Source organism: Scatophagus argus, chromosome 18 (assembly GCF_020382885.2).
Source record: "Scatophagus argus isolate fScaArg1 chromosome 18, fScaArg1.pri, whole genome shotgun sequence".
Classification (NCBI taxonomy): Eukaryota; Metazoa; Chordata; class Actinopteri; family Scatophagidae; genus Scatophagus; species Scatophagus argus.
The window spans coordinates 11150910-11173476 of record NC_058510.1 but is presented as its reverse complement, the minus strand read 5'-3'; the positions used below and the strand labels follow the sequence as shown (position 1 = coordinate 11173476).

Below are 22567 nucleotides of genomic sequence, written 5' to 3'. Positions count from 1 at the left end.
AGTTTCCTTCCTTCCTTTTAAAAAATGTTTAGAAAATAGGAAAGCTTGCAGGAAGCGATTTGACTGGGATCTTAGGCCATATGTTTCAATGTAGCCAGTTCATGAGTTCATACTTCAATAGAGTTCTTGTCAGAATAGAACCCAGCTGTTTTACTTCCAGTGTTAAACAATGTTAAAACAAACAGAAAAATAAAACTGGCTCAGAATGTAGACAAGACAGGATGATTAGACTTCATGGGCAACAGCATTAAAAGGTGATATAAGCCCAGTTTTGAAAATGTCTGTTTTGGTAAATATGGATGACTTTTGAAGAAAGTAGAACAGAATAATGTATTAAGTGGAAAACTGGGGAACTCTAGCTTATATGTCCAGTGAAGTGTGCTGTTTTTTTAATATTTGTTGTTGTGGATTTTAACAATTTAATTTTGTAGTGCATTTATTGTTATTTTGAGGTTTTGCCGTTACTTTTTATAATCTCCCTATACATATCCTATATCCTTTAATGTTTGGAGCTAAAATTGTGTAATAGTATTACGAATAAAATAATCTAATTTAAAATAAAGAAAATTATGCAAAATATCAATAATTATACCAAACGGTAAATTTGAAAGTAATGAAACTTAAAAATCCTTTATGAAACACGAACTTTTATTCTGAAGCCTGAACCCCTCAAACAGGAAGTGCAATTACACTGTTTATCCGGGCCAGCAGCGATAACTGGAGCGCGAGGTTACGCACTGTGACGCTCATAAATCCCGGCAGGCGCGCTGGGGAGATTCCGGAATTAACGGAGGAACAACAGAGATAGCGGATCCGCTGAATTTAACTTGATTCCCGATAAACAGCTTTGGCTTTCCGCCGGGCTGCAACAGCTGTGGGCGGCGGACGGAGCTCGGACTGACCGGAGGAAGGGGACTGGTCTCCCGCAAAGCACCCGTCTTCACAGGTCGGCATTTCGGGGGTATTTTTTTCTGGCAGCTCTGTCCGAGAAGAAGATGCCCCTTGTTGTATCAAAACAAAATAAGATAAATATTTATTATAATATTAGGATTTAACTCATGATGTCAGGGAGGAAACTAACAGTGAGACGTTTACTGACACACAGGCAGTCGGGAACCAAACGTGACTGAGGCAGCAGGCTAATCAGCTTTGACTGAAGCAGCAGCTTGATCAATTAAAGTCTATTCTGCTGCTCCTCTCATTAGAGATGAATAGATCTCTCTGTCCCTCTCTTTCTGTTTTTTTTGTCCTTATTTTTAAATTAAATTCTGTTGAATTTATGTGAACATCTAACGTAATAAAAAATATTGATATATAAATATATATTTGGAATCTTATTTCGATTTTCCCCTCTCTGTAGTGAGATGCAATCACTATTCAGAGACAAGTCAGTTTTAAGTCATAAAAAATGAAAAATTATGACTTGATATCCAGAATTTTACAAATATTGAGTCCTACCTTCATTCCCAGAGGATTTTAACCAGACGTAAGTCTGTAAAATGTTTTGTTTTCTTTCAAGTTCTTTATTGTTATATGCACAACAGTTAACAGTGAAGCAGTCTTCATCCAATATAGCTTATATAAACATGTACATAACAAAACTAATATAAATAATGTAATTAGAATCTAAGAGATAAAATATCCTAATAATAGGAGAACAGGTTGTAGTAATACACATGCACAGTGCTGTAATAAAAATATCCTATATAACCTGAGATGTAAACAGTTCATAAACAGTAAGTAACCAGGTGGAGCGAGTGTACAGTACTAATCAGTATAATTATGGCACTAAAGTGTAAAGTGACATTCATGCATCAGCATAGTCATAGTAAAAGGTTAACGGTTCAAGTAAATTGTCAACATGATCGGAATAAAGTTTGTTGTCAATTGAATTTTCAAGAAAGTTGTGTTTGGTATTTTGGTGCATAATAACAAAACAGTAAATTTCAGTAACGTGCAGCTGAATCAGGTACTTCTGACGTTTCAGCTCTGCCCTGTACTCAGAAATAAGTTGATTTTCAACTCTGATGAAGACTCAAAACCTTGCAAAGCAAATCAGTCTGCAAGCTCTTTTTTCTCTCACTCTGACAAAACAAATGTAAACCCACCATGTAGCTAAAAACCCCAAATAAATGAGAAAAAAATAAAGAATAAGTTGACCTCTGACTTAATTTCCTCAAGACTTGATTGAACTTTAGATATTTAACATGAAACATTCAGTAAATTTTTAAATCCTTAAAACAGCAAAACAGATAAAGGAGGTACCAGACGGACAACATTATAGCAACACCAGAATTCCACCAGATAAGAGAGTCCTTTGCATGATATTAAATATTTCTTGCAGAATACAGCAGTGAGTGTTTCAATTCTGTAAAACACAGTAAAATCAAATGTAATATTTGTTTACTATTTGTTGTCTGTCATGGCTGTGAATGACTGAGCTCCAGTTTACTTTGCACATTTGTCGTTTATTGATAACGTGGGTGAAAACAGTGAAGCTTGGGCTCTCGTGTCCTCTTTCCTTCGGTTCAGTTCATTCAGATTTTGTCTTTATTTTGTGAGTTTCTCGAGGTACATCTTTCTTTCTTTCTCTGTGTGTGTGTGTGTGTTTAGATGACGTGGGGTCCCTCCACCCATGGGTTCCTCCAGGTGACCTCCAGTGACCTCAGTCTCTCCTGACTGCAGCTTTAAACCCCTGATCTGCCAGAGGACGTCTGCAGGGTGAGACCAGTTTGACAACACATCCAGAGTGCTTTCACTTGAAGTGATTTAAAAGTAGCAGAAATACCCTGTTAGTCCAAGTATTTTATTTGAAGTTTTACTTAAGTAAAAGTACAAAAGTATTAACATCAAAAAAATACTTCAAGTACCAAAAATAAAGGTACTTATTATGCACAGTGGCCCACTTCAGAATATATTATCATAAACCTATAATTTTCTGCATGTTTTTAGACACTTACATATTTTTGTCATTTACAAAAATAACAGCGTCTTCTTTAGAATATGTTAAGTGTTGGTCCTAAGCGGTCTTTACTGGGACCAGAAGGAGGCTGACAGTAGTCTTCAGTGTGGTCACATAGTTGGACAAAGACCTACACAGTTACTTTGATGATGATTTTTTTGTGTATGTGTGTGTGTATAAACAGCCTGTAGCAACTTAAACCATCCAACAGTTCACGTGCCATTAACTGGGGGTTGCGTGTGTCCTTAAAATCCAATTTGACGATTTGAATATGATTCCTCAGTCCTGCCGACAACTTCAGTCATCAAAATACTTAAAAATGAGAATCATTTCTTACTCATTTCAGCTCATTCTATACACAGTGTGGCTGCCTGCAACATTCACTGAATCTCTGCATTGTATTTCAGTTTGGGTATAAGAAAAACATTTTAACTGACTTTTATTCTAAGCTTCAGCGTCAGTTTTGTTTTTGCTTTTCAATGTTCTGAGTTTTCCTCAGACGTTTTCTTTCTTTGTTTTACCAGCAAATTTGAATAATCCAAACTAAGAGGAATCTATGAACAAAATTTCTTAACAAAAGAAGAATCTGAATATCTGTTGTTTCATCAGATGTTAAGAGTCACGGTGAAATAAAAATGGCTTGTCAACTATATTCTAAGTGTTTTACTCATGTTATAAATGCACTACTGGGCAGAGAATGTAAACAACTTCCTTTTCTGGTGTATTTTCAATAGGAATATCAGTACTTTTAGTGGGTAGGCATTAAAGCTGCAGTGATTAGTTGATTACATGATTAGTCAATCAACACCACTCAACACCAGTCAGTCAACACCAGTTAGTCAGTTGTGAATTTCCCCATTGTGGGACAATGAAGGAAATCTTATCTCTTCTTAAAACAAATTTGATGAGAGAAAAGTCTTTTCAGTCATTTTTCAAGATTAAGGGGGAAATATTGTCTGGGTGCAGCATCATAAATGTCACAGTTTGCTGTGTTTATGTCATACATGACTGTGAACTGAATAAGGCTTTAGTGTTTATTTCAATTAACTGTTCCTTTTTCACTCCCCTCCCCACATTACGTTCTGCCTGGATGCTCTGATTCAACTGTACATGAACCAAATTACAAGAAAGCTGTTCTGAAAACTGCCGTTTCCCATCGTCTGTAATTAGTCAGTGGTCAACGCAGGTGGACAGGAATACAGATGCACAATAAATCCTCATCCGCATCACGCAGTGGATCCGTCAACAGTCCTGACTGATTCCCAGGTGTCTGATGCTGAGATGAGAGCAAAGTAAAACGGCTCCATCCACACAACTCCGCTCTTCATACCAGTGAATGTAAGCTAAATTTAGCTTTCCTATATTTAGAGCATCGCCCTTGATAAAACTCGTGCACGCAGAGAGATTAAAGCTCTGGTTCTGTGCTCATTTAGACCACACATGCACACACGTGAACACACGTGTGAAATGTGGAGATGTTGCCGTTCATGCACCAGGTAGCTGGCTAACGCCTTTCAAGCAAGCACTTTCACATTAGTTCTAAGACAGTTGAGCTGATTATATTTTGAATGAAGCTTACAGGATCAGGTAGATTGGGTTTACATGTACATTTTAACTCTGTTAAAAGCTCAGTGCAACAGTAGATAAGTTTCAACCAAGCATATTGACTAAATTAATGCTGTAATGTCACTCAAATATTTTTCATGAGCATGATATCATGATTTACCTGCGAAAGGACATCCTACATGTTAAATGTATGACTTGGTAGTCAGTGACAATTTGCATGATTAAAATGAAGGAAAAAAGATTCTGGTATTATTTTCCAGTGCACTGCTGAAGTGATTCTACCTATAGTGTAATATCTTGAATACAAAAGGAGATGCTGAAGTGTTTTGACAGACAAGTGCAGCATGTGGGAAAGAGCCTGCAGACAGATATACTGAGTGATTTCTGCAATTGTATGGACGGGTACAGATGCGCAGTTAGTACCCGTACACAGTCTTGATGCCAGGTGATAACTTGGATTTTAGCTTGGAGGTCATGAGTCTGAATTTTCTCAGCTGTAACACCCCCACACCCTCCAAATCTCATATATTAACTTAAGTTTCAATGTAGCTGATATCATAGCGTAGAAGCCAACAAGACTAAGTGTCTATAGGCATGACTGCTTATTTTGACGCAGCAGCACGTTAAGCTAAATGTTAACACCTGCTCAGAGTGAGAATGCGAGCAACACACATTTTAGCTTGTATTCTGTCTGAAGCGAAGAAGCCGACCGACTGACAGGTCGGACATCTTCATCTCTTAAGCTACAGCATTAGCATGGTTAATGAAAGGGCTGCAATGAAAAAAAATGCAATTAGTTTGATGAATTAAGTAACAGCTTTGTCTATAAAATGTAACAATATTTTTTAGAAAAAGGAAAAAAAGGCGGTCATAATTTTCCCTTAAAGTGTTCGTATTTAAATGTCTTCCTTTGGCATCCAATACCCACTACTAGATGACACAAGGTAGAACACGTTATGATGGATCTACAGTGATGAATTAATCCAAAGGGAGAAAACTGAGAAAATCTGCATTCCTCACATCTGAGAAGGTGAAACTGTTTGAGACTCAATGAATGTTTAAAAAAAGACCTGAACATTGTCAGTAAAATACCAATAACACAAAATCCAAACAAAATTCAATTATAATTATAAATTATGATTAAATATAATACAGTGATATAAAACCACAGTGGAGCCAGCAGCTCAGAGCAAATTTACCTCACTGAACTTCCATCCTTTAGAAAATGTTATGCATGTTTGGGTCAGTCTTAATGCTGTACCATCTGCATGTCAGTGTCTATCAAATGCATGCTGGGAACTGTCTCCCCTTATTCTCTTTGCCTTTGGCCATTCACCCAATTACCCATCCATCTGTCCACCTATTTGTATGTACATTTTCTTCCCTCCTTCCAGCACGATCTCCCTCTCCCTCCCTCTCATCCCCTTGTTAGTGCTGTTGAATTATTTAACATCAGACAGTGGGCTCGGCTGCTGAGCCAGGAGGAGATGGAGAGCTAGAGAAAGGAAAAGATGGAGAGAGAAAGGGAAGTATGGAGGTGTCGGACGCTGCAGGAAGCCGTGAGTCAGCAGGAGGAGAGAGAACCAGTGGGAGGGAAGACAGACAGAGTTTATAGATAGATTTAGGTGATACGGCTAGAGAGAGTGGCGTCAGATGCCTCCTGGTGCGTTTGTGTATGTGTGTGTGCATGCGCCTATCGATTGAGCAGAGAAGGTCACCGAGCCGAGAGGAGATTAGCAAACTAGACTCGGAGAGGCAGTGCTAACGCCTCCTCTGAATAGCAGCTAGACAGGAAAAAGAGAGAGAGAGACAAGGAGAAGGACGAGAGGAGCTGTAACAGTATGGGGGAGAGCTATATGTACCAACGACTCCCCTATACCAGAGGAGATGAGGCGGGGGAGGAGGAGGAGGAGGACGAAGAGGAGAGAGACGGAAGGATCAGAGAAAGTGGCAGGGGACAAATGGTAAAGTTGTGATTGGACATCCAGTGATTCTTCTGTTCTTTCTGTAGTTATTGTGTGTACGCACCTGTGCAGGGTGCAGGCAGTATTATTAGCAGGATTATTAGTGGGTGGGTATTTGTGATTTTGAGTGTGTTAATGGGCTGAAACTGCAGACTGCTTTACTTATGATTCTTCAAACAAATCAAAAAAAGACAATGTCTGCTTGTGATCCACCATCAACGTCACTACTGTCCTCCAGACTGATTTATTGTCTTGTTTTGAATAATTTTTAAATATCTTTAATTATCCTGGCATTTACCAGAAATAAGAGACATTTAAACTCAAGACTGGGAAAAAAGGGTAGCATTAGTTTGTTATTTCCAGTTTTCCTGTGCTGTTAAAAATGCTGTGACCCCACATGTTTAATTTGTGAATCCTTGGAGGTGTCACAGCTGACTTCGACACTATCAAATAATCAAATCGAATAGATCTAGTGAAGTAGACAGTATAATATTTGCCTTTGAAATGCACTGGAATGAATCTTTAAAGTACTAGTACAAGTACCTTCAATTGCACTGGGTATTCAAAATTTTGAATTTAGAAAACTAAAACTAAAATTGGCCCTTTTACTGCAGATGTTTATTTGCTCCAAATATCAGGTCGATTCATAATGTTGAAATGCAGATGGGTCCAAAATGAAGGGATAGTTTTAGACACAAGCAGTTGTTTGACATTTTGGGGAAAATGTTTATCTGCTTTCTTGCAGCTGGTTGGCTTAGCTTAGCATAAAGACTGTAAATGTGGAAACAGCCAGCCTGGCTGTCCAAAGCTAACACAGATATCTTTCTATTTAAAAACCGTAGTGTTAAACAAGAAAGATGAAGATGGTGAAGATGTTTTTAAGGGGTTTTTATTTATTGAGGAGTCATTGCACAGTCATCTATAATTTAGAGTAGCTCCACCCTTTCCACTTTGCAGCGTGTCCATTAACATCACCCTCTCATAATAACTGAGTTTAAGCTAAAACCACACTTAGAATCGGAATCCTGTTTCCCTTAAGGACACGATGATTTGTTAATGCATGCGTTCTGGTAATATAAGGTAAATGTGTGTGTGTGTGTGTGTAGATGCAGTGTGAGGAGGGGACAGAGTGGCTGCTGGAGTTGCTGACAGATGTGCAGCTGCAGCAGTACTTCCTGCGGATCCGTGATGACCTCAACGTCACGCGACTCTCCCACTTCGACTACGTCAAGAATGAAGACCTGGAGAAGATCGGCATGGGTCGGCCGGGTACGTCCTGTTTGGGTTCCAGTTTTGCACTTCTTACTGTTCAATGAAAATAAGAAGTTCACTCAGTAATTCAGATTTGTCTGCGCTTATTGTAAGTAAGTGTGAAATCAGCAGTGGAAAGTAGCGAAATGCATTTACTGAATTCCAACTTTACTCTTCTTAAGTTTAATTTTGAGGTACATGTACTTTACTTGAGTGTTTCCAATTGAAGCTGCCATATACTTCTACTCCACTACTGTTCAGAGGGAAATTGTGGCATTACATTTATTTGACAGCTATAATTCAATTCATTTTATTTATATAGCACCTATAGATACTTGTATATAGATACTTGTTAGTTAACAAGGTTTTACATGAAAATTACAGTCATGGTCATACAGTCAATTGTAGTCACAAATACAACATTGCTACAAATTAATCCGGATTAATTAATCCAAAGCAGCTTGTATTTAAGGTGCTTTGCTGCATTGTAGATACCGGTAAGTTAACACCTTCACAAAGAGCATTAGTTTTTTAATTGTTTGAGGTTTCCAAATTATCTCATATTTTGCAAAGTAAAGAAAAAACTGAGACAAAAAATTGAGGCAGTCAGAACGGTCAAAACAATGAGAACAAATTATATAGTTTAATGACACAGTGAAGTAGTGTTGTATTATGGGAGTTTTGATTGTTAAACAATCACCACTGCCAATGTGTTTTACATTTAGTCATGTTCGCAGACGTCTGTCTTATTCTTTGTGTGATCTGATCATTTTTACACCACTGCTTAAAATCTGAAGATAAAATGTGTTCAGTGCTTGTGATTGTGTCGGTTCAGGTCAGAGGAGACTTTGGGAGGCCGTCAAGAGGAGAAGAGCACTTTATAAACGCAAGTCCTGGATGAGCAAGGTGCAGTCACACACTTTAAAATATGATCCTTTTTCTCATTATTTCCATTATAGATTAATCTGTTTATTATTTTCACGGTTAATCGATTATTTGTTAAGTCTATATAATATGAAAGAAATTTGAAAAATTAACAATAAACTAGGTTTTCTTTTTCTTATTCAGATACATTTTTTTGTCAGTAAAACTGGTTATTTGTACACATGAAACCAGGGTCATCGGTTGGTTTCTGTTTCTGGACCCGCAGGTGTTTCCAGTGAAACGACCCGACACCGACCCACAGCAGCCCCTCCCCCAGGGGGCATCGTCCAGCGCGGTACCAGCCAGTAGCGAGTCAGGTGCCTCGCTCACCTGCCTGATCAAAGAGTCAGAGCTGCAGATGTTTGAGCGGCTCGGAGACGGAACATTTGGGGTGGTGCGGAGAGGAGAGTGGACCGGACCCAACGGCAGAGTGGTGAGACACAGCAGAGAGTAATGTGGGAAAACATCTGTTTCCATGCTAACAAGAAAGGAACTTGCACGCACAACATGCTGTTGAGTGAATCAATGTATGATCTGAGATCACAGCTCTGGAAAGATACTTTAAAAGCGAAAGATTTTTAATTCTGCTAGTGCTAATGCAGATGGCAATGTTCTAATTATTTCTGATGTGTAGGCATTTAACTGCAGGAAAGTTTGGATGTCCAATTTAGCGAGACAGGACATGATAGAGAAGACATTTCATAAAGTTTCATGTCATCTGCGTAGCAATGAAAATCTATGTTAATACCTTTGCATGATTTGACCCCCTGTAGCATGTATATAGTTAATAAGGAGAACCAGACTAGACCCCTGGTGGATCCCACAATTAAGCAGTACGAGAGGAGGAGGCATCTTCGAGCATGATAAAGAATGACCTGTCTGACAGATAAAAGATAAACCAATCCAGAGCCACATCAGCCAGCATGAGTTTTTCAGATGGCTGATTAAGACATTGTGGTCCACTTTGTCACATTTGAATTTTAAATCACCCCCTGTCCCAAAGCGTGCTTGCATCATTTTGCATGACAGCACTTTGTTCTGTTGGTTGTTAAGCTGATATCGTCTCTCCCTCTTGTGTGTCTTTTTAGTTGTCAGTGGCGGTCAAGTGTCTTAAGGCAAGTGTGTTGGACTCGGACGGTCTGGATGATTTCATCAGAGAGGTGAACGCCATGCATTCACTGAGCCACCAGAACCTCATCCGGCTGCACGGCGTCGTCCTCACACAGCCCATGAAGATGGTAAAACACACACACACTCTTTACTAAAAGTGTTCATGCACAAATACGCAGAGACTTTAATCTGAACTTGCTGATGCTTTTGTAATTTAGAGTTCACCAAAAGTAGACACCCAAACCACAAGTTAGATGTATAAGCATCACGAGTCTGCTGTAGCTTTCCATGCTTTTTGTATGTGTGTATGTGTGTGTGTGTGTAGGTGACTGAACTGGCCCCTCTGGGTTCCCTGTTGGATCGTTTGAGAAAACGTCAGGGTCACATCCTCATCTCCTCTCTGTGTAACTGCGCTGTGCAGGTCAGTTAACACCAACAAGAAAAACCAACAAGGGTTAGCGGATGAGAAGGGGCTGTCCTGAACACTTCTGTTAGGGCTTCGAAGCTTCACAGTCTACGTTCAGGCAGTGAAGCTGTTGGTGTAAAGCAGCTGTTCTCTGGATAAATCCAGAGCTCCATCAGAGCTGTCTAAAAATATTTATTTCAGGAGTTTCACAAATTTAATTTTGTGTCCTCTGGAGAGTCTCTTTACAAGTTTATTATTGCAGCCTTTATTTTTACTGCTTAAATTTTCCACAGTATTTGCTGCAGCAGCGTTACTGTGGCACATGTAAACCTAAAGCTGCCACTCTAATCCTTAAGTAAATTGTTAAAGAAAACACTCATACATAAACACAACCCACAACAAAGAAATCACCTGCAAATCTTGTGCTGTTCCACATAATTTAAAAGTGTAGTCTACTGGGATTGGTGGAACGAAGCATCCATTTGAGTGTGTATCTAAACTTCTGATAATAATCGGGTGGATGTTGTGTAGATAAAAATCAACATGAACATGCTTCAGACTTTCCTCTTTTTGAGGTCTTTATTTATTTACATACATGAATATTGTCGTAATTAAATGTTGAATAAGTGAGGAGGCCAGCAGCATCTTCCACAGTCCCTTTCTCAGCCCCTTGCTGCATGGACTGCGTTTGTGTACCCAGAGCAGTAGTGCTGCTTTATATGTTTCAGGTTGAGCTAATTTTAACTACTTTATATACTATTGGGAAGTTTGATATCAGGAGCTCAGAAACACAGCTCTGTTTCTCATTGTGAAAGAGCATGAAAAATTGCAATCTGTTAACTAGTAGCTTAAGCTCTCAGGCAAATGCAGTGTGATAAAAAGTGGAATATTGACATCTGAAATGTAGCCGAGTAGAAGTATTAGTAAGTATTAGTGTGTATGTGCCTCTCTGTTGGTGTGTAGGTGGCGGGCGGCATGGCCTACCTGGAGCAGAAGCGTTTCCTCCACAGGGATTTGGCTGCCCGCAACGTTCTACTATTCTCCAATGACACAGTGAAGATCGGAGACTTTGGCCTGATGAGGGCGCTGCCAACACACACAGACCAATATGTCATGGAGGAGGCCCACAAAATCCCTTTCCCATGGTGGGAAGAGCGTCCTGGTCACACAAAAATACGTGTCTCAAAAATGACCTTTTTTTTTTCTTTTAGTTTGGTAGCCTGTCTTCTGACCTCAAGTTTTGAAAGTGATTCAAACTTCTGTGGTGTTTGTCTCCATAATGATTCTATTCTGTCCTTTTCTCTCCCTGTCTTTGTCCTTGTCTCTCCGCAGGTGTGCTCCTGAGTCTCTGAAGTCTCGTACTTTTTCTCATGCATCTGATACCTGGATGTTTGGGGTCACTCTGTGGGAAATGTTCACTCATGGACAGGAGCCGTGGCTGGGCCTTAACGGGAGCCAGGTGCATGCATATGCTCACACACATAACTTTCCATAAAACTTCAGTGAGAAGGAAATTCACCTTTTGGATTAAGACAATCCACTCTAGCTTCTGAAGTTTTCTGGACTACAAAGTCAAACACAAACTGCAGTTGTAGTACTGATTTTGTGATGGTGAAAAATCACCAAGTAATAATTGTTCTTCAGCGTTCTTAATTTATGCGTCTGTTCACAGATCCTCCACAAGGTGGACGTGGAGGCAGAGAGGCTGTGCAAACCAGATGACTGTCCTCAGGACATCTACAACGTCATGCTGCAGTGCTGGAGTCCCAAACCTGAGGACAGACCGACTTTCATCGCCCTCAGAGACTTCCTGCTTGAGGTAACGCAGTAGTTTCAGTCAAAACTTACGTCATCAGCCAGTGAATTTGTCCATAATGGATAATGGCGGATAATGTGAACCATAAGAGGAACATGACAAGTGTTACTGTGATGTCAGTTTTGTGCAGTAATTTTAGCAGTTGATGTATAACATAACCACATATCTGAAAGGTTATGTTTGTAACTTTGTAGGAAAGCCTGAGCTCTTATTGTAGGACAGTGGATGGCGGATGAGAAAGTGTTGGCTTCTGTAGATAACAAGCTGACAATAAACTCAATCAGTTTCCTCTCATAAACACTGCAGAAATTAACTACAGTACTTCTATGAAATTGTAAAGAGACAATTAATTCATCGTCATTTTCATGACTCATGAAGAGCTCTCTGCAGAATTTATTAACAAGTAAGGCTCAAGTCATATTTATTCATTTTATTCATTTATACACTGTATTCCAGTGGATCCAAAAGTAGTTTGACACAAAGTGGTGCACTTGGTAAATACAAGACAACAAAGGGAAAGTGGAAACAAACAAATCATCGTACAAAATGTTGTTCCTCTGTTTGTCCTTCTGATGACAGTTAGTGTGTGTGTGTTCTGTAGACTATGCCTACAGATATGAGAGCGCTGCAGGACTTTGAGGAAGAAGACAAGCTCCAGATTAAAATGAACGACGTAATCACCATCATAGAGGGAAGGTCAGTATGTTACTGTGTCTGTTGTAAAACACGTGCACGTGGAAGGATGTCATAATTCTTCAGCTAAATTTTTGTATACAATGCAGTGATTTAACAGCAGTAACTGGTCATACAAGTCATTCTTGTGCCTGTCAGTGCCGAATGACCGTCATCCCTACAAGACAACAAATGCATCTTTTGTTCACATTAGATTCTTTGCATTATGGAAAATTACTGTAATTACTGTCCTGTTACTGGCTCATTCTAGTTATACTGTGACTTCTGCTAACTGGACAAACACACATCTGTTTAGTCTTGTGTGTGTGTGTGTGTGTGGACACGTATTTTTGTAGTTGTAGGGACAAAAGATTAGGCAAGTAATGTTTATTGTTATGGTTAGGTGGTGATTAAACCTCCTCAGCCACCAAGTAGAGATCGCCTGATTTTGACCTCTGCTAGTAGAATAAGGCAGCGACACAGTGGTGCCATAGTCAGCACTGTTGCCTCACAGCAAGAGGGTTCCCGATTCAAGTCTGGGTCTGGGCCCTTCTGTGCTGAATTTGCATGTTCTCCCTGTGCCTGCGTGTCTCCCACATCCCCCAAAAACACGCACATTAGGTTAATTGGCTACTCTGCATTGCCCCTAGGTGTGATTGTGTGCGTGTGTGGTTCTTTGTCTTTGTGTGTCAACGTGTGTGTGTGTGTGTTTTCAGGGCAGAGCACTACTGGTGGAGAGGTCAGAACAGGAGGACGCTGCATATCGGGCAGTTTCCCCGTCACGTGGTGACTTCAGTTGCCGGGCTGTCGGCCCAGGACATCAGCCGACCACTCAAACATTCCTTCATCCACACTGGACACGGAGACACTGACCCTCACAGGAGCTGGGGACATGCAGATCGTATAGACAGGTTAATCATACACACTAAAATAAGTCATTGCTTTAGATCACATATGTCAAACTGGTCCACAGGAGGGCCGGTGTGGCTGCAGGTTTTCGTGCCAACCAACCAAGAGCACACCGTTTGACCAATCAACTGTCTGAAGACGGAGATCAGTTGATTAAATGAGTCAAGTCTGGTGTGCTGCTACTTGGTTGGAAAGAAAACCTGCAGCCACACCGGCCCTCCTGTGGACCTGTTTGACATGCCTGCTTTAGATTTATTGATATAATGTAAAGTAAAACAGTAAATGTAAGGTTCATTTTAAGATACGTTTGTCTGTATTACTAACGTGAAATATGATGTTGTGCATAATGTAATACAGTTTAATATAATACAGCGTAGATGTAGAATATATAAAATGAAAAGCGAAAGTATAACATAATATATAGCATATAGTATAGTACAGTACAGTAATGTATAGTGAAATTTAATTGTAGTATCATACTGTAACATGACAAATAATAAATACAGTATGGTATACTATATTTATATATAGTATTAAAGTTCTTATTCTAAACTATATAAACAGCTCTAATAATAAGTACAAGTACTTCAAAACAGTGCTTAAGTACAGTACTTCAGTAAATATACTTTGTATAATGTTTTGTATACTCTTCCACTGCTGTCCACTGGAGTGCAGCAGTGCATCTCCTCCAGGGCAGACGTTGTGCTGGTTAAACCTTTTCAGAACACACTCAAGCCCAGAGAAGCCTCCAAACTACTGCAGAAATACAAAATGTTTTTTTACAGGCAGTGAGTACAGCAGTTAAATGTATACAGCATTGTAACAAATAATATTTATTATTTGCAAATATGAAGGAGAGGTGTAAAAGAAATAATAATAACTTCTACTCCACTACAGTTCAGATGAAATATTGTGCTTTGACTAATATATCTGACAGCTTCAGTAAATTAGTTACTTTACAAATTAAATTTTTTACATACAAAATGTACAAAGAGCTTAAAAATATCATATCTGTTATGAATTAAACCACCCAACATTATATGCAAGTGCAGCTGGAACAATCAGTCAAATGTCAGAAAATTAATATATTTCAATAATTGTTAAAGTCATTTTCATTGAAAAAATATTTAGTTGTTGTTCTACCTCTTGCTCCTCTGTTTCAGTCTTTATCTGGGGAACCCCATGGACCCTCCTGATGTTCTTGGAATGGACTCGGGCATCGCAAGGCCAACCAAACTCCCCAACCGTGCCAAGAGTAAATTCATTCAAACAATTAAACATACATGTGACATTTTTTACTTTTTTTTTAACCTGTGCTTCTCTTTTCCAATTTGCAATGGTGGAAAAATAGCAAAAAAAAAATTTTTAAATCTGGCACAAAAGTCCACTTGGCCTTAAAGATGAAATGATTAGAAATTGGTGGTCAAAGGTCACGTCACAAAACATGTTTTTATCCATAACATGTGATTTCATATACTAATTCTGGCAAAATTTCACCCAAATATCCAGTAGGCCAAAGGTCAACTTCCCTGTGAGATCTTAATGTTATGCAAAACCTTTTCTGTCCATTACACCATAACTCAGGAACAGAAGTCACCATGTTTCACATTTGGTCAGATACTGAATTGGTGTCCACCTTGAAACTGAATTTGTAGCAGCTTCTTTGCAGCAACGTCCATATCTGAGGACCTCTAGTCCACAACAAGCTCATTGGTTTTGCTGATATTGAGGTTCAGGTGATTGTTGTTGCACCATATGACCAAGCTCTTTATCAGTCACTGCATATGAGTCTGAACATAATGGATGTAGACTGCAACGTGACTAGTGTGTGGAGTTAGTCATTTGAAGTCACTGAGTGAATGTAAACTAAATATATAAAACTCTCTTTATCAGAGCAACCTCCTCCTCGTCCACCCCAACCTGCTGTTCTGCTGAAGAGTAAGTTTTTCTTTTCCCATCCTGTCTGTAACTCTACAATTCCACCTTTAAATACATTTGCCTTTTATTTCCTGAATCTGGTGTTTGCATGTGTATTCAGAGCCATTCTATGACTCTGTGATGGACGATTACGACGACGATGACGACACCAGTGCATCATCTGGGCTGAAGAGGCTGGGAATGTCCCTGGGCCTGAAGCTCCGGCCTTGGGAAGGACCCGGCGTGCGCTCAGCCAAAAGCGAAGTGTCGCTCATTGATTTCACTGATGACAGCTTCAGTTCGACCACGCCCTCGCCACTCACTGAAACCCAGCAGCCAGATGAGGACACGCTGAAGGTACAAATAGAGAGGGAAAGCAGCTGGACCTGCCACAACATCACAGAAATAGCTTGCAAGGCTGGTAGTAAACATGTTGACATGCTAGTTTAGTTGGAATGTCTTAAACTTCTGCAGGCTTCAGTCCTCTTCATCCTAAGACTACTCCATTTATCCATGGGCTCATCTCTGTACTCTTGCCACAAATGTCAAGGACTTATGGAAAATGGAAATAGTGAATAAACCACAATTTTAGGTTGTGTTTCAGGACGCCACCAACGTTATACAGACGTGAAGTGAGCCATACGCCATATTGAAAGGAAAGGTTCTGGCTGTATTTTGTTGGAAATGTCAGTGGAATTTTCTTACTTTTGAAACCTCCTAACTAAATTGTCATTCTCAGGACACTCCATCCATCCTTGACTGGCCTCTCCCCCAGCCAGCTTATGACGAGGTTTCTACAGAGCTCGAGGACCAATCAGAGGACCAGGAAGTTCGGTCCATCAACAAGGGATTTACTGAAGACACCGTGGCCACGACAAGCGTCGCTGCAGCAGGCAGGAATGAGTCGCAGTCAGCTGACCTCTTCCAAGAACTACAGCGAGAGGTAGAGAATGTTTTACACCTTTCATTTATTCAGTTGAACCATGTGAGCATGTTTAATAGACACATATTTCTGTTTGTCTCTGTGGGTGTAGGTGATGGTGAAGCTGCAGGTTCCTATGGCAATGGGTCGCTCCCTCCCATCATCTCCCCTTCCCATGCCCCTGGCTCCTTTGGGCCCCCATCGACAGATCTGCCTACCTCCTCCCTCACCTTCCTCCACCTCCACCCCCTCCTTTGCCACCTACTTTGAAGACCAGCCGGTGCTGCCTCCTCGCAGCCCCGTACCACCATTACGTCCCTCCAAACACAACCTCTCCACCCGCACTACCCACCCACAAGTGCGCTCCAGCTCCAGCTCCCTAGGCCAGCAGGAAGACACGCCTCCTCAGATCCCACCCAGAGACCATGCCTTCTCTCAGCCAGGCTCTCGCTCTTCCTCTCCGCTCCCACTGGTACCGCCATTATCCTCCTCCTCCCCTTTGGCCCTGCCTCCTCCTCCCCTCTCCGTCTCCCCACGGCGGGCGTCTGGACTCCTGGGTCCCCTCCTGTCCTCCAATTGGTCCACCTCCTCACTGCCTCAAGTCACATCGCATTCCTCGCCGGTCACAGCTCGCAGCTCCTCCTACTCATCCAGCTCCTTATTAGAGCCTCTGGTTTTTCGTGAGGGGCGCGGTCTTTCCTCACTGATTGACGGCTCCCAGAGCTCTGCTCCTGCTCCTGCCCCGCTGCCTGATCGACCCGCTTTTCTGGAAAGGTGTGTTGCTGATATCAAATACTGTCTTATCTTATTCACTCTCCACCAGTCTGTTTAATTAGGACAGAGGCAATTTCTTTAGGCAAGAAAGGAAATTTTGAATTTGTTCCCAAACTATTTTAATGTAAGTATTAATAAATGATTAATTTGTGAACTATCAGATACGGAGCAGCCAATATGGCGGCAGTCAAACCCATGATGCAGCAGCCTGGTGGGACCAAACCGAACTCTTCCTACAATAACAACAATGGGCGAACAACAGCTCTCAGCATGCAACAGCAGCAGAGTATCACACAGGTGAGGAAGACCAAAAGAATTTGAAGAGGTTAAATGTTTTTCCTCCTTCTTGAAATAACATTACATTTTTTTTTTCTATTTGTTTTTGTTGACATTCACACATAGAAATAATTAGTACAAAAGCACTGTATGCCCTTGAATGTTCAGCACAGACTCATAAAACAAACTTTTTGATAACATTTTAAAACGTTTTTTTTTTTTTTTTTTTAACCTAGCCAGTTTCAGTTAAAGCCACGTCCTTGTATCTAAAAAGAAGCTGAATTTTATGCTAAAAATGCAGCAAAGTCTAATCACAGTCAAACTGTATTGTTTATTTCTCCACTGTCTGGATATATGAGTGTTTTGTTAATGTTTATTTAGGATTAATATAAAGACAAGTTTGATCACAGTTTATGGGAGTGTGACTAAGTGACTATGTGTGTTTAAAAGGTGCAGTTTGTAAGATATGGCCAGAATTTTAGTTTAATTCTTTTTGTTTCATTCAAAAAATGAACTAACATCAACAGATGTGAAGAAACAAAAGTGATGGTCTGCTAGCCCCAGCCTCTCGAGGGCCTCTACAAAACAGGACAGTCTCTACAAGACAGGCTCTCCAGCCTCCCCAGCCTCCGCAAGACAGGGCAGTCTTGTAATACCACATTGTACCTCTAGAGGGGACAGATCAATAGTATAGCCCCCATAGTTTTACACATTTCTAGGAGGCAGGGTTGGCAGAATGCTGGGATAAAAGTTCAATAGTAAATTACAACACAACAGAAAGCTTGTGTTGGTCTCTTAGATAGCCCATATTTAGAAACTATATTACATTTGATTACATGGTCATTCCTGCTTTCATCACCACCTAGCAACACATTTTTGTAAGTTTGTATCATTATGCTGTACATCCATGATTGACAGGTCCAAGGGACAGTGCACGGTGTCACACTGGAGGAGTGCGAGGCGGCTCTGCAGAGTCACAACTGGAGCATCCCTCAGGCTATAAATCATTTAAAGGTACATACTTTTTCACTTCTTTATAACTTTGCTAGCCCTGAAAGATAAACTTAATTTGCTTTGTCCTTGACTAGATGTTACCAGCTACCGTGAAACAAAATAAATAAAGAAAATGAACAGAAGCTTCTCCTGTGATTTCAACTCTATTAGTTTTCAGAAATGAAGCACTCTTTTACCTGGAATACTTTTTATAACCTTAAAGTAGAACCTGGGTGTAATAGTGTTCATTATTATTTGGACACAAGGACACAAATGTGAAAAATTACCTCCCAGGAAAAGGAGTATACTTTGGCAAGAAATCGCAGGAAATACTGGGTTCTAAATTCCCAGTATTTAAACTCTATAGACACCCAAATGGCAGAACAAAATGGTGCTGTTGTCCAGCAATTAAGGCAAAAGAATGTGTGCAGACAGGACACTCATGTCTTGGTTTTAAAGCATTTATTGCAGCAATAAGCATTTTAGTTTGGTAGTGTGGCTCTGCTCAGTTACTTCTCAGACTTCCATACCTTCAAGACCACACATTTTAAAATTTGGGCATTTTGAATTTCTCTGAATTTTACTTAACGATCTGAATACTTAACTTCTGCAAGGGAGGTAGAGGGAGTTTTCTGAAAGCATGTAGCAGTGCAGCAGTGAGGTTGCAGAGCCCGATGCTGGTGTATGCAAGGCCAAATGAGCACCAAATATTTATATGGATTTCTCATAAATTGTGGACTTGGATCATTTGGTCAATACCCAAACGTTATAGTAGATGCACGAGAGCAAGTAATTTAATATGAGCTAAAACATGCACAGGGCAATAAAGATATGTATTACAACTTGCTTACCCTCCTGCCTAAAATGTTTCTTCTGGTTGTATTGTAGGTAGAGCAGCTGTTTCGTCTGGGCCTGAAGTCGAGAGCAGAGTGTGAAGAACTTCTGCAACGCTGCCAGTGGAACCTGGAAGAGGCCAGCACTCTCATGCTGGACACATACAGACCACAATGAAACATGTATATTTAATTTATTTAATTTTGGATTTTATCGAACTTGGCTTTTCCTTGTATTTCTCGTTGCTCATTTTCCAGTTTGTGTACAGACAGAAGGGAGTTAGGGATCAAACAAAGAAACATTTGGGGCCAGAAAATATACCAAATTGTAAAATATTTAAAATATATAAAAATACAGATAGTTAAGAGAGCTAAAAAGAGAGTGAGGTGATAATTTTCTGTGGGCACATCACAAAATACAATTCTTCACATTAAATGTAGTAATTTGTTATATTGTGTTAATATATATATATGTGTGTGTGTGTGTGTGTGTTACTGAAAGTTTAATCTTTTACAGTAACCTAAATTTGAATTTGGAAAATCTTTTCACTTTACCTCAAACATAAGATGATTTGCGGTTATAAAACAGATTTCGTAACAAACCTGCACATATGATGCCATCTCTCTGTCGCTCTCTCAGGAAGTGACAGCAGGAGGACATCCACTGCTGACAAGCTCCTGATGTCATTTAGATCAACCCACCAATAGTGACCTGCCTGGATGACTCATGGCACCAAGGACTCGAGACACAGTCAAGATTTTTAATGAATGGAGGAACATAAAGCAGTATATGTACCTCACCTTACGTACTGTGAATACCTGCTACTATTTGTGATGCATGCTCATTATTAGCCAACAGAGCAGCGTGTTGAATGAGTCACACTATTTACTTGAATGGTTGCTATTTATGTTATTTTCTATTATTACATGAGTAATGAAAATTCATATTTTCGCTGGTAGCTACTGCAGACTTTTTCTGGGTGTGAACTTTGTGGAATGCGTGCATGTTCAGGTATGTTAACACATACGCTTCCATTTATGCACAAACACTGTAAATGCCCATGCCTTTTTGCTGTCAATAATGCAATATAAAATCAGGGAACTGTCTGCTGATTTTATAGTTGTATTGATATGTTCTTGTGAAAATGTACAGATAAGATGCTAAATTGTATATAGCACTTTAATGGGTGTGTCGACACATTACCTGCTGGTCAGAAGATGATAAAGAATTTATCTTGTCAGTGAAGTAAATAAGCTTATGTGGGCTGATAGCATATCATGTATTTTTAATGTGTCATTTGTGTCTTAAACAAAGCTTTTATGGCTTTATAAAGGTGTAAACTGTGAAAGGATTGACGGATTGTTATTTTTTTGTTTTGTCTTACTGTAGGTATTGAGATGCCAAAACAGACATGTCAAGATATCTCTCATGTCCTTATGAATACAGGGTAATAGGAAACAAATTAGATACTGAAATAACCTAAAATGGATGTTCATATGAAAATTACTGCTGCGTGATAATCATATAAAAATGCTGAAGCGCTTAACTGTCATTCACCTGAATAAGTAGGCAACTGCTATGTGTGAGTGGGCGCATATATTGGTATTGACTGTGAATGTGGTGACTTACTGTGTGGGTAACCATAATCAACTAAACAAATTGTTCATTCCTTCAGTTCCTTTAAGTGACCATCAGTTACAGGGTGCTCTACAATGAAATAGTACAGTTAGCAAATTTCTGAACAAATGAGCAGTGATGTTTAAAACACTCTGTGGTTCCTGTGGTTATGTATTACTCTGTGGGGACATCTGTTTACACACTCACATTGTGGGGACTCACTGTCATTTTGGGGACAAAATGGAAGTCCCTCAAAATGATTGAATACTAGGGTGAAGACTTGGTTTAAAGTTAGGGTAAGGTTAGGTTTCAGATATTGTTAGCCTGGGGGGGGGTAGGGTTATGCAAGTAGTGGCCATAGCAAGGGTGGTTTCGAGGAAATGAATGCAATCAAGTGTCCTCTTAAGGGATGGAAACGTGACTGTGTGTGTTCGCATGTGTGTGTGAGTTCCACTTCCTTCCCTCTTACGCTCAGCTGTAAGCTCTTGTAGTCACACAGCTGTATGTGATGCTAACTGCATTATACTGTCACACCATGCTGCTTATTAATGAAAATGCAAATATGTCCTCCATTGTTTTATAATAAAGAGAAATTTGAGTTAATGTCTTTTCAAATCTATCGGTATTCTGTCTTTATTTCAGAAATGTCTCGAACAAACACTGAAGTCTCCTCTCGTCACCATTCAATCAGTTCTACACATGTATAATGTGTATAATAATGCCAGTGAATACAATTCTGCTTAAGAAAAAGCAATTTTGCTATGAGAAAATAAGGAAGGGAAAAAGGAAAAAAAAAATACAGGAAAAAATCTAAATGACATTAAAAATTGATGTGGTGTGGCCCAATTGTTTGCACATACATAGGTTTATTTTTCATTTCCAATCAATGTATTTCACTTACAGATCACCTTATTTAATTTTTTTTAATATTCTCCACAGACAGAAAGTCCCAGAGTTAAAGTCTATAAATGAATAAAGCTTGTTTTTGGTAACCAAACCGGCCTGAGCAGACTGACAGTTTCAGACAGTGCAATCCTGTCTCTAATGGAAGTCTTGTCTCTGGCTTCCTCAGGGATAAAACCTGTGAGTTTTCCGTTTTGGTTCCCCCAGGCTGCCACACCTACCCCACCCACTCCCTCACTCTCTCCTAAATTGATCGCAGCTGCAGTGAATTGTGGTCAGATTGCTCAGTGTGATCCCTGGACAGCATGGTTCAGCAGCCTTTTCTCTCTGGATGCTTGCTGTGCGCTTCCCTGCTACAGCAATAAGCACTCTGCCACATTCACTGATGACTTGACACACACATATACATACAGTATATACTGTAACTAGGGCTGGGTGCAATTTAAAACGTTACTATACCAGAACCTTTCATGTAATACAGAGTAACGCTCCACATTGACTTCACCACAGAAAGCACTGTATGATTTATTGCTGCTGTGTTGTTCTTGACTAACGATACCGAGCCCTGACTGTAACACTCAACTTTTCAGGCTCACGCACTTAACTGAAGAGGTAATTAGGCTCATGTAAACATGAGGTGTCACTGTGCTCCTACTTATCACCAAAAATCACAGAATAGATGCACAAAGTGTTTTTCGTGTGTGTGTGTGTCATCCTGGTGTGTTTACAGATGGCAGAACCATCATGGTTC

General features: G+C 40.0%; 1 protein-coding gene across 2 annotated transcripts; it reads left to right on the top strand.

The window, feature by feature from the left end:
* Positions 1 to 674: 674 nt before the first annotated feature.
* tnk2a (tyrosine kinase, non-receptor, 2a) lies at positions 675 to 21511 on the top strand. 2 transcript variants are annotated; one of them, XM_046371867.1, is made up of 21 exons: positions 675 to 946; positions 2614 to 2721; positions 7599 to 7761; positions 8579 to 8649; positions 8894 to 9100; positions 9756 to 9905; positions 10103 to 10198; positions 11147 to 11328; positions 11516 to 11642; positions 11856 to 12002; positions 12601 to 12695; positions 13388 to 13582; positions 14744 to 14835; positions 15474 to 15518; positions 15619 to 15854; positions 16237 to 16440; positions 16532 to 17193; positions 17355 to 17490; positions 18388 to 18483; positions 19351 to 19478; positions 19936 to 21511. In XM_046371867.1, exons 3-20 carry the CDS (start codon positions 7599 to 7601, stop codon positions 19471 to 19473), a joined length of 3027 nt encoding a protein of 1008 aa, XP_046227823.1. In that variant the 5' UTR covers positions 675 to 946; positions 2614 to 2721; the 3' UTR covers positions 19474 to 19478; positions 19936 to 21511. The 2 variants fall into 2 exon arrangements, with proteins under 2 accessions (XP_046227823.1, XP_046227822.1); XM_046371866.1 differs by lacking the exons at positions 675 to 946; positions 2614 to 2721 and adding an exon at positions 5995 to 6492.
* The last annotated feature ends 1056 nt before the right edge of the window (positions 21512 to 22567 follow it).

Coding starts and splice junctions, on each gene's coding strand:
- tnk2a (XM_046371866.1), top strand. CDS start 6,370: ATGGGGGAGAGCTATATGTACCAACGACTCCCCTATACCAGAGGAGAT. Junction 9,101..9,755: donor CCGGACCCAACGGCAGAGTG/GTGAGACACAGC, acceptor GTGTCTTTTTAG/TTGTCAGTGGCGGTCAAGTG. Junction 17,491..18,387: donor AGCAGCAGAGTATCACACAG/GTGAGGAAGACC, acceptor CATGATTGACAG/GTCCAAGGGACAGTGCACGG.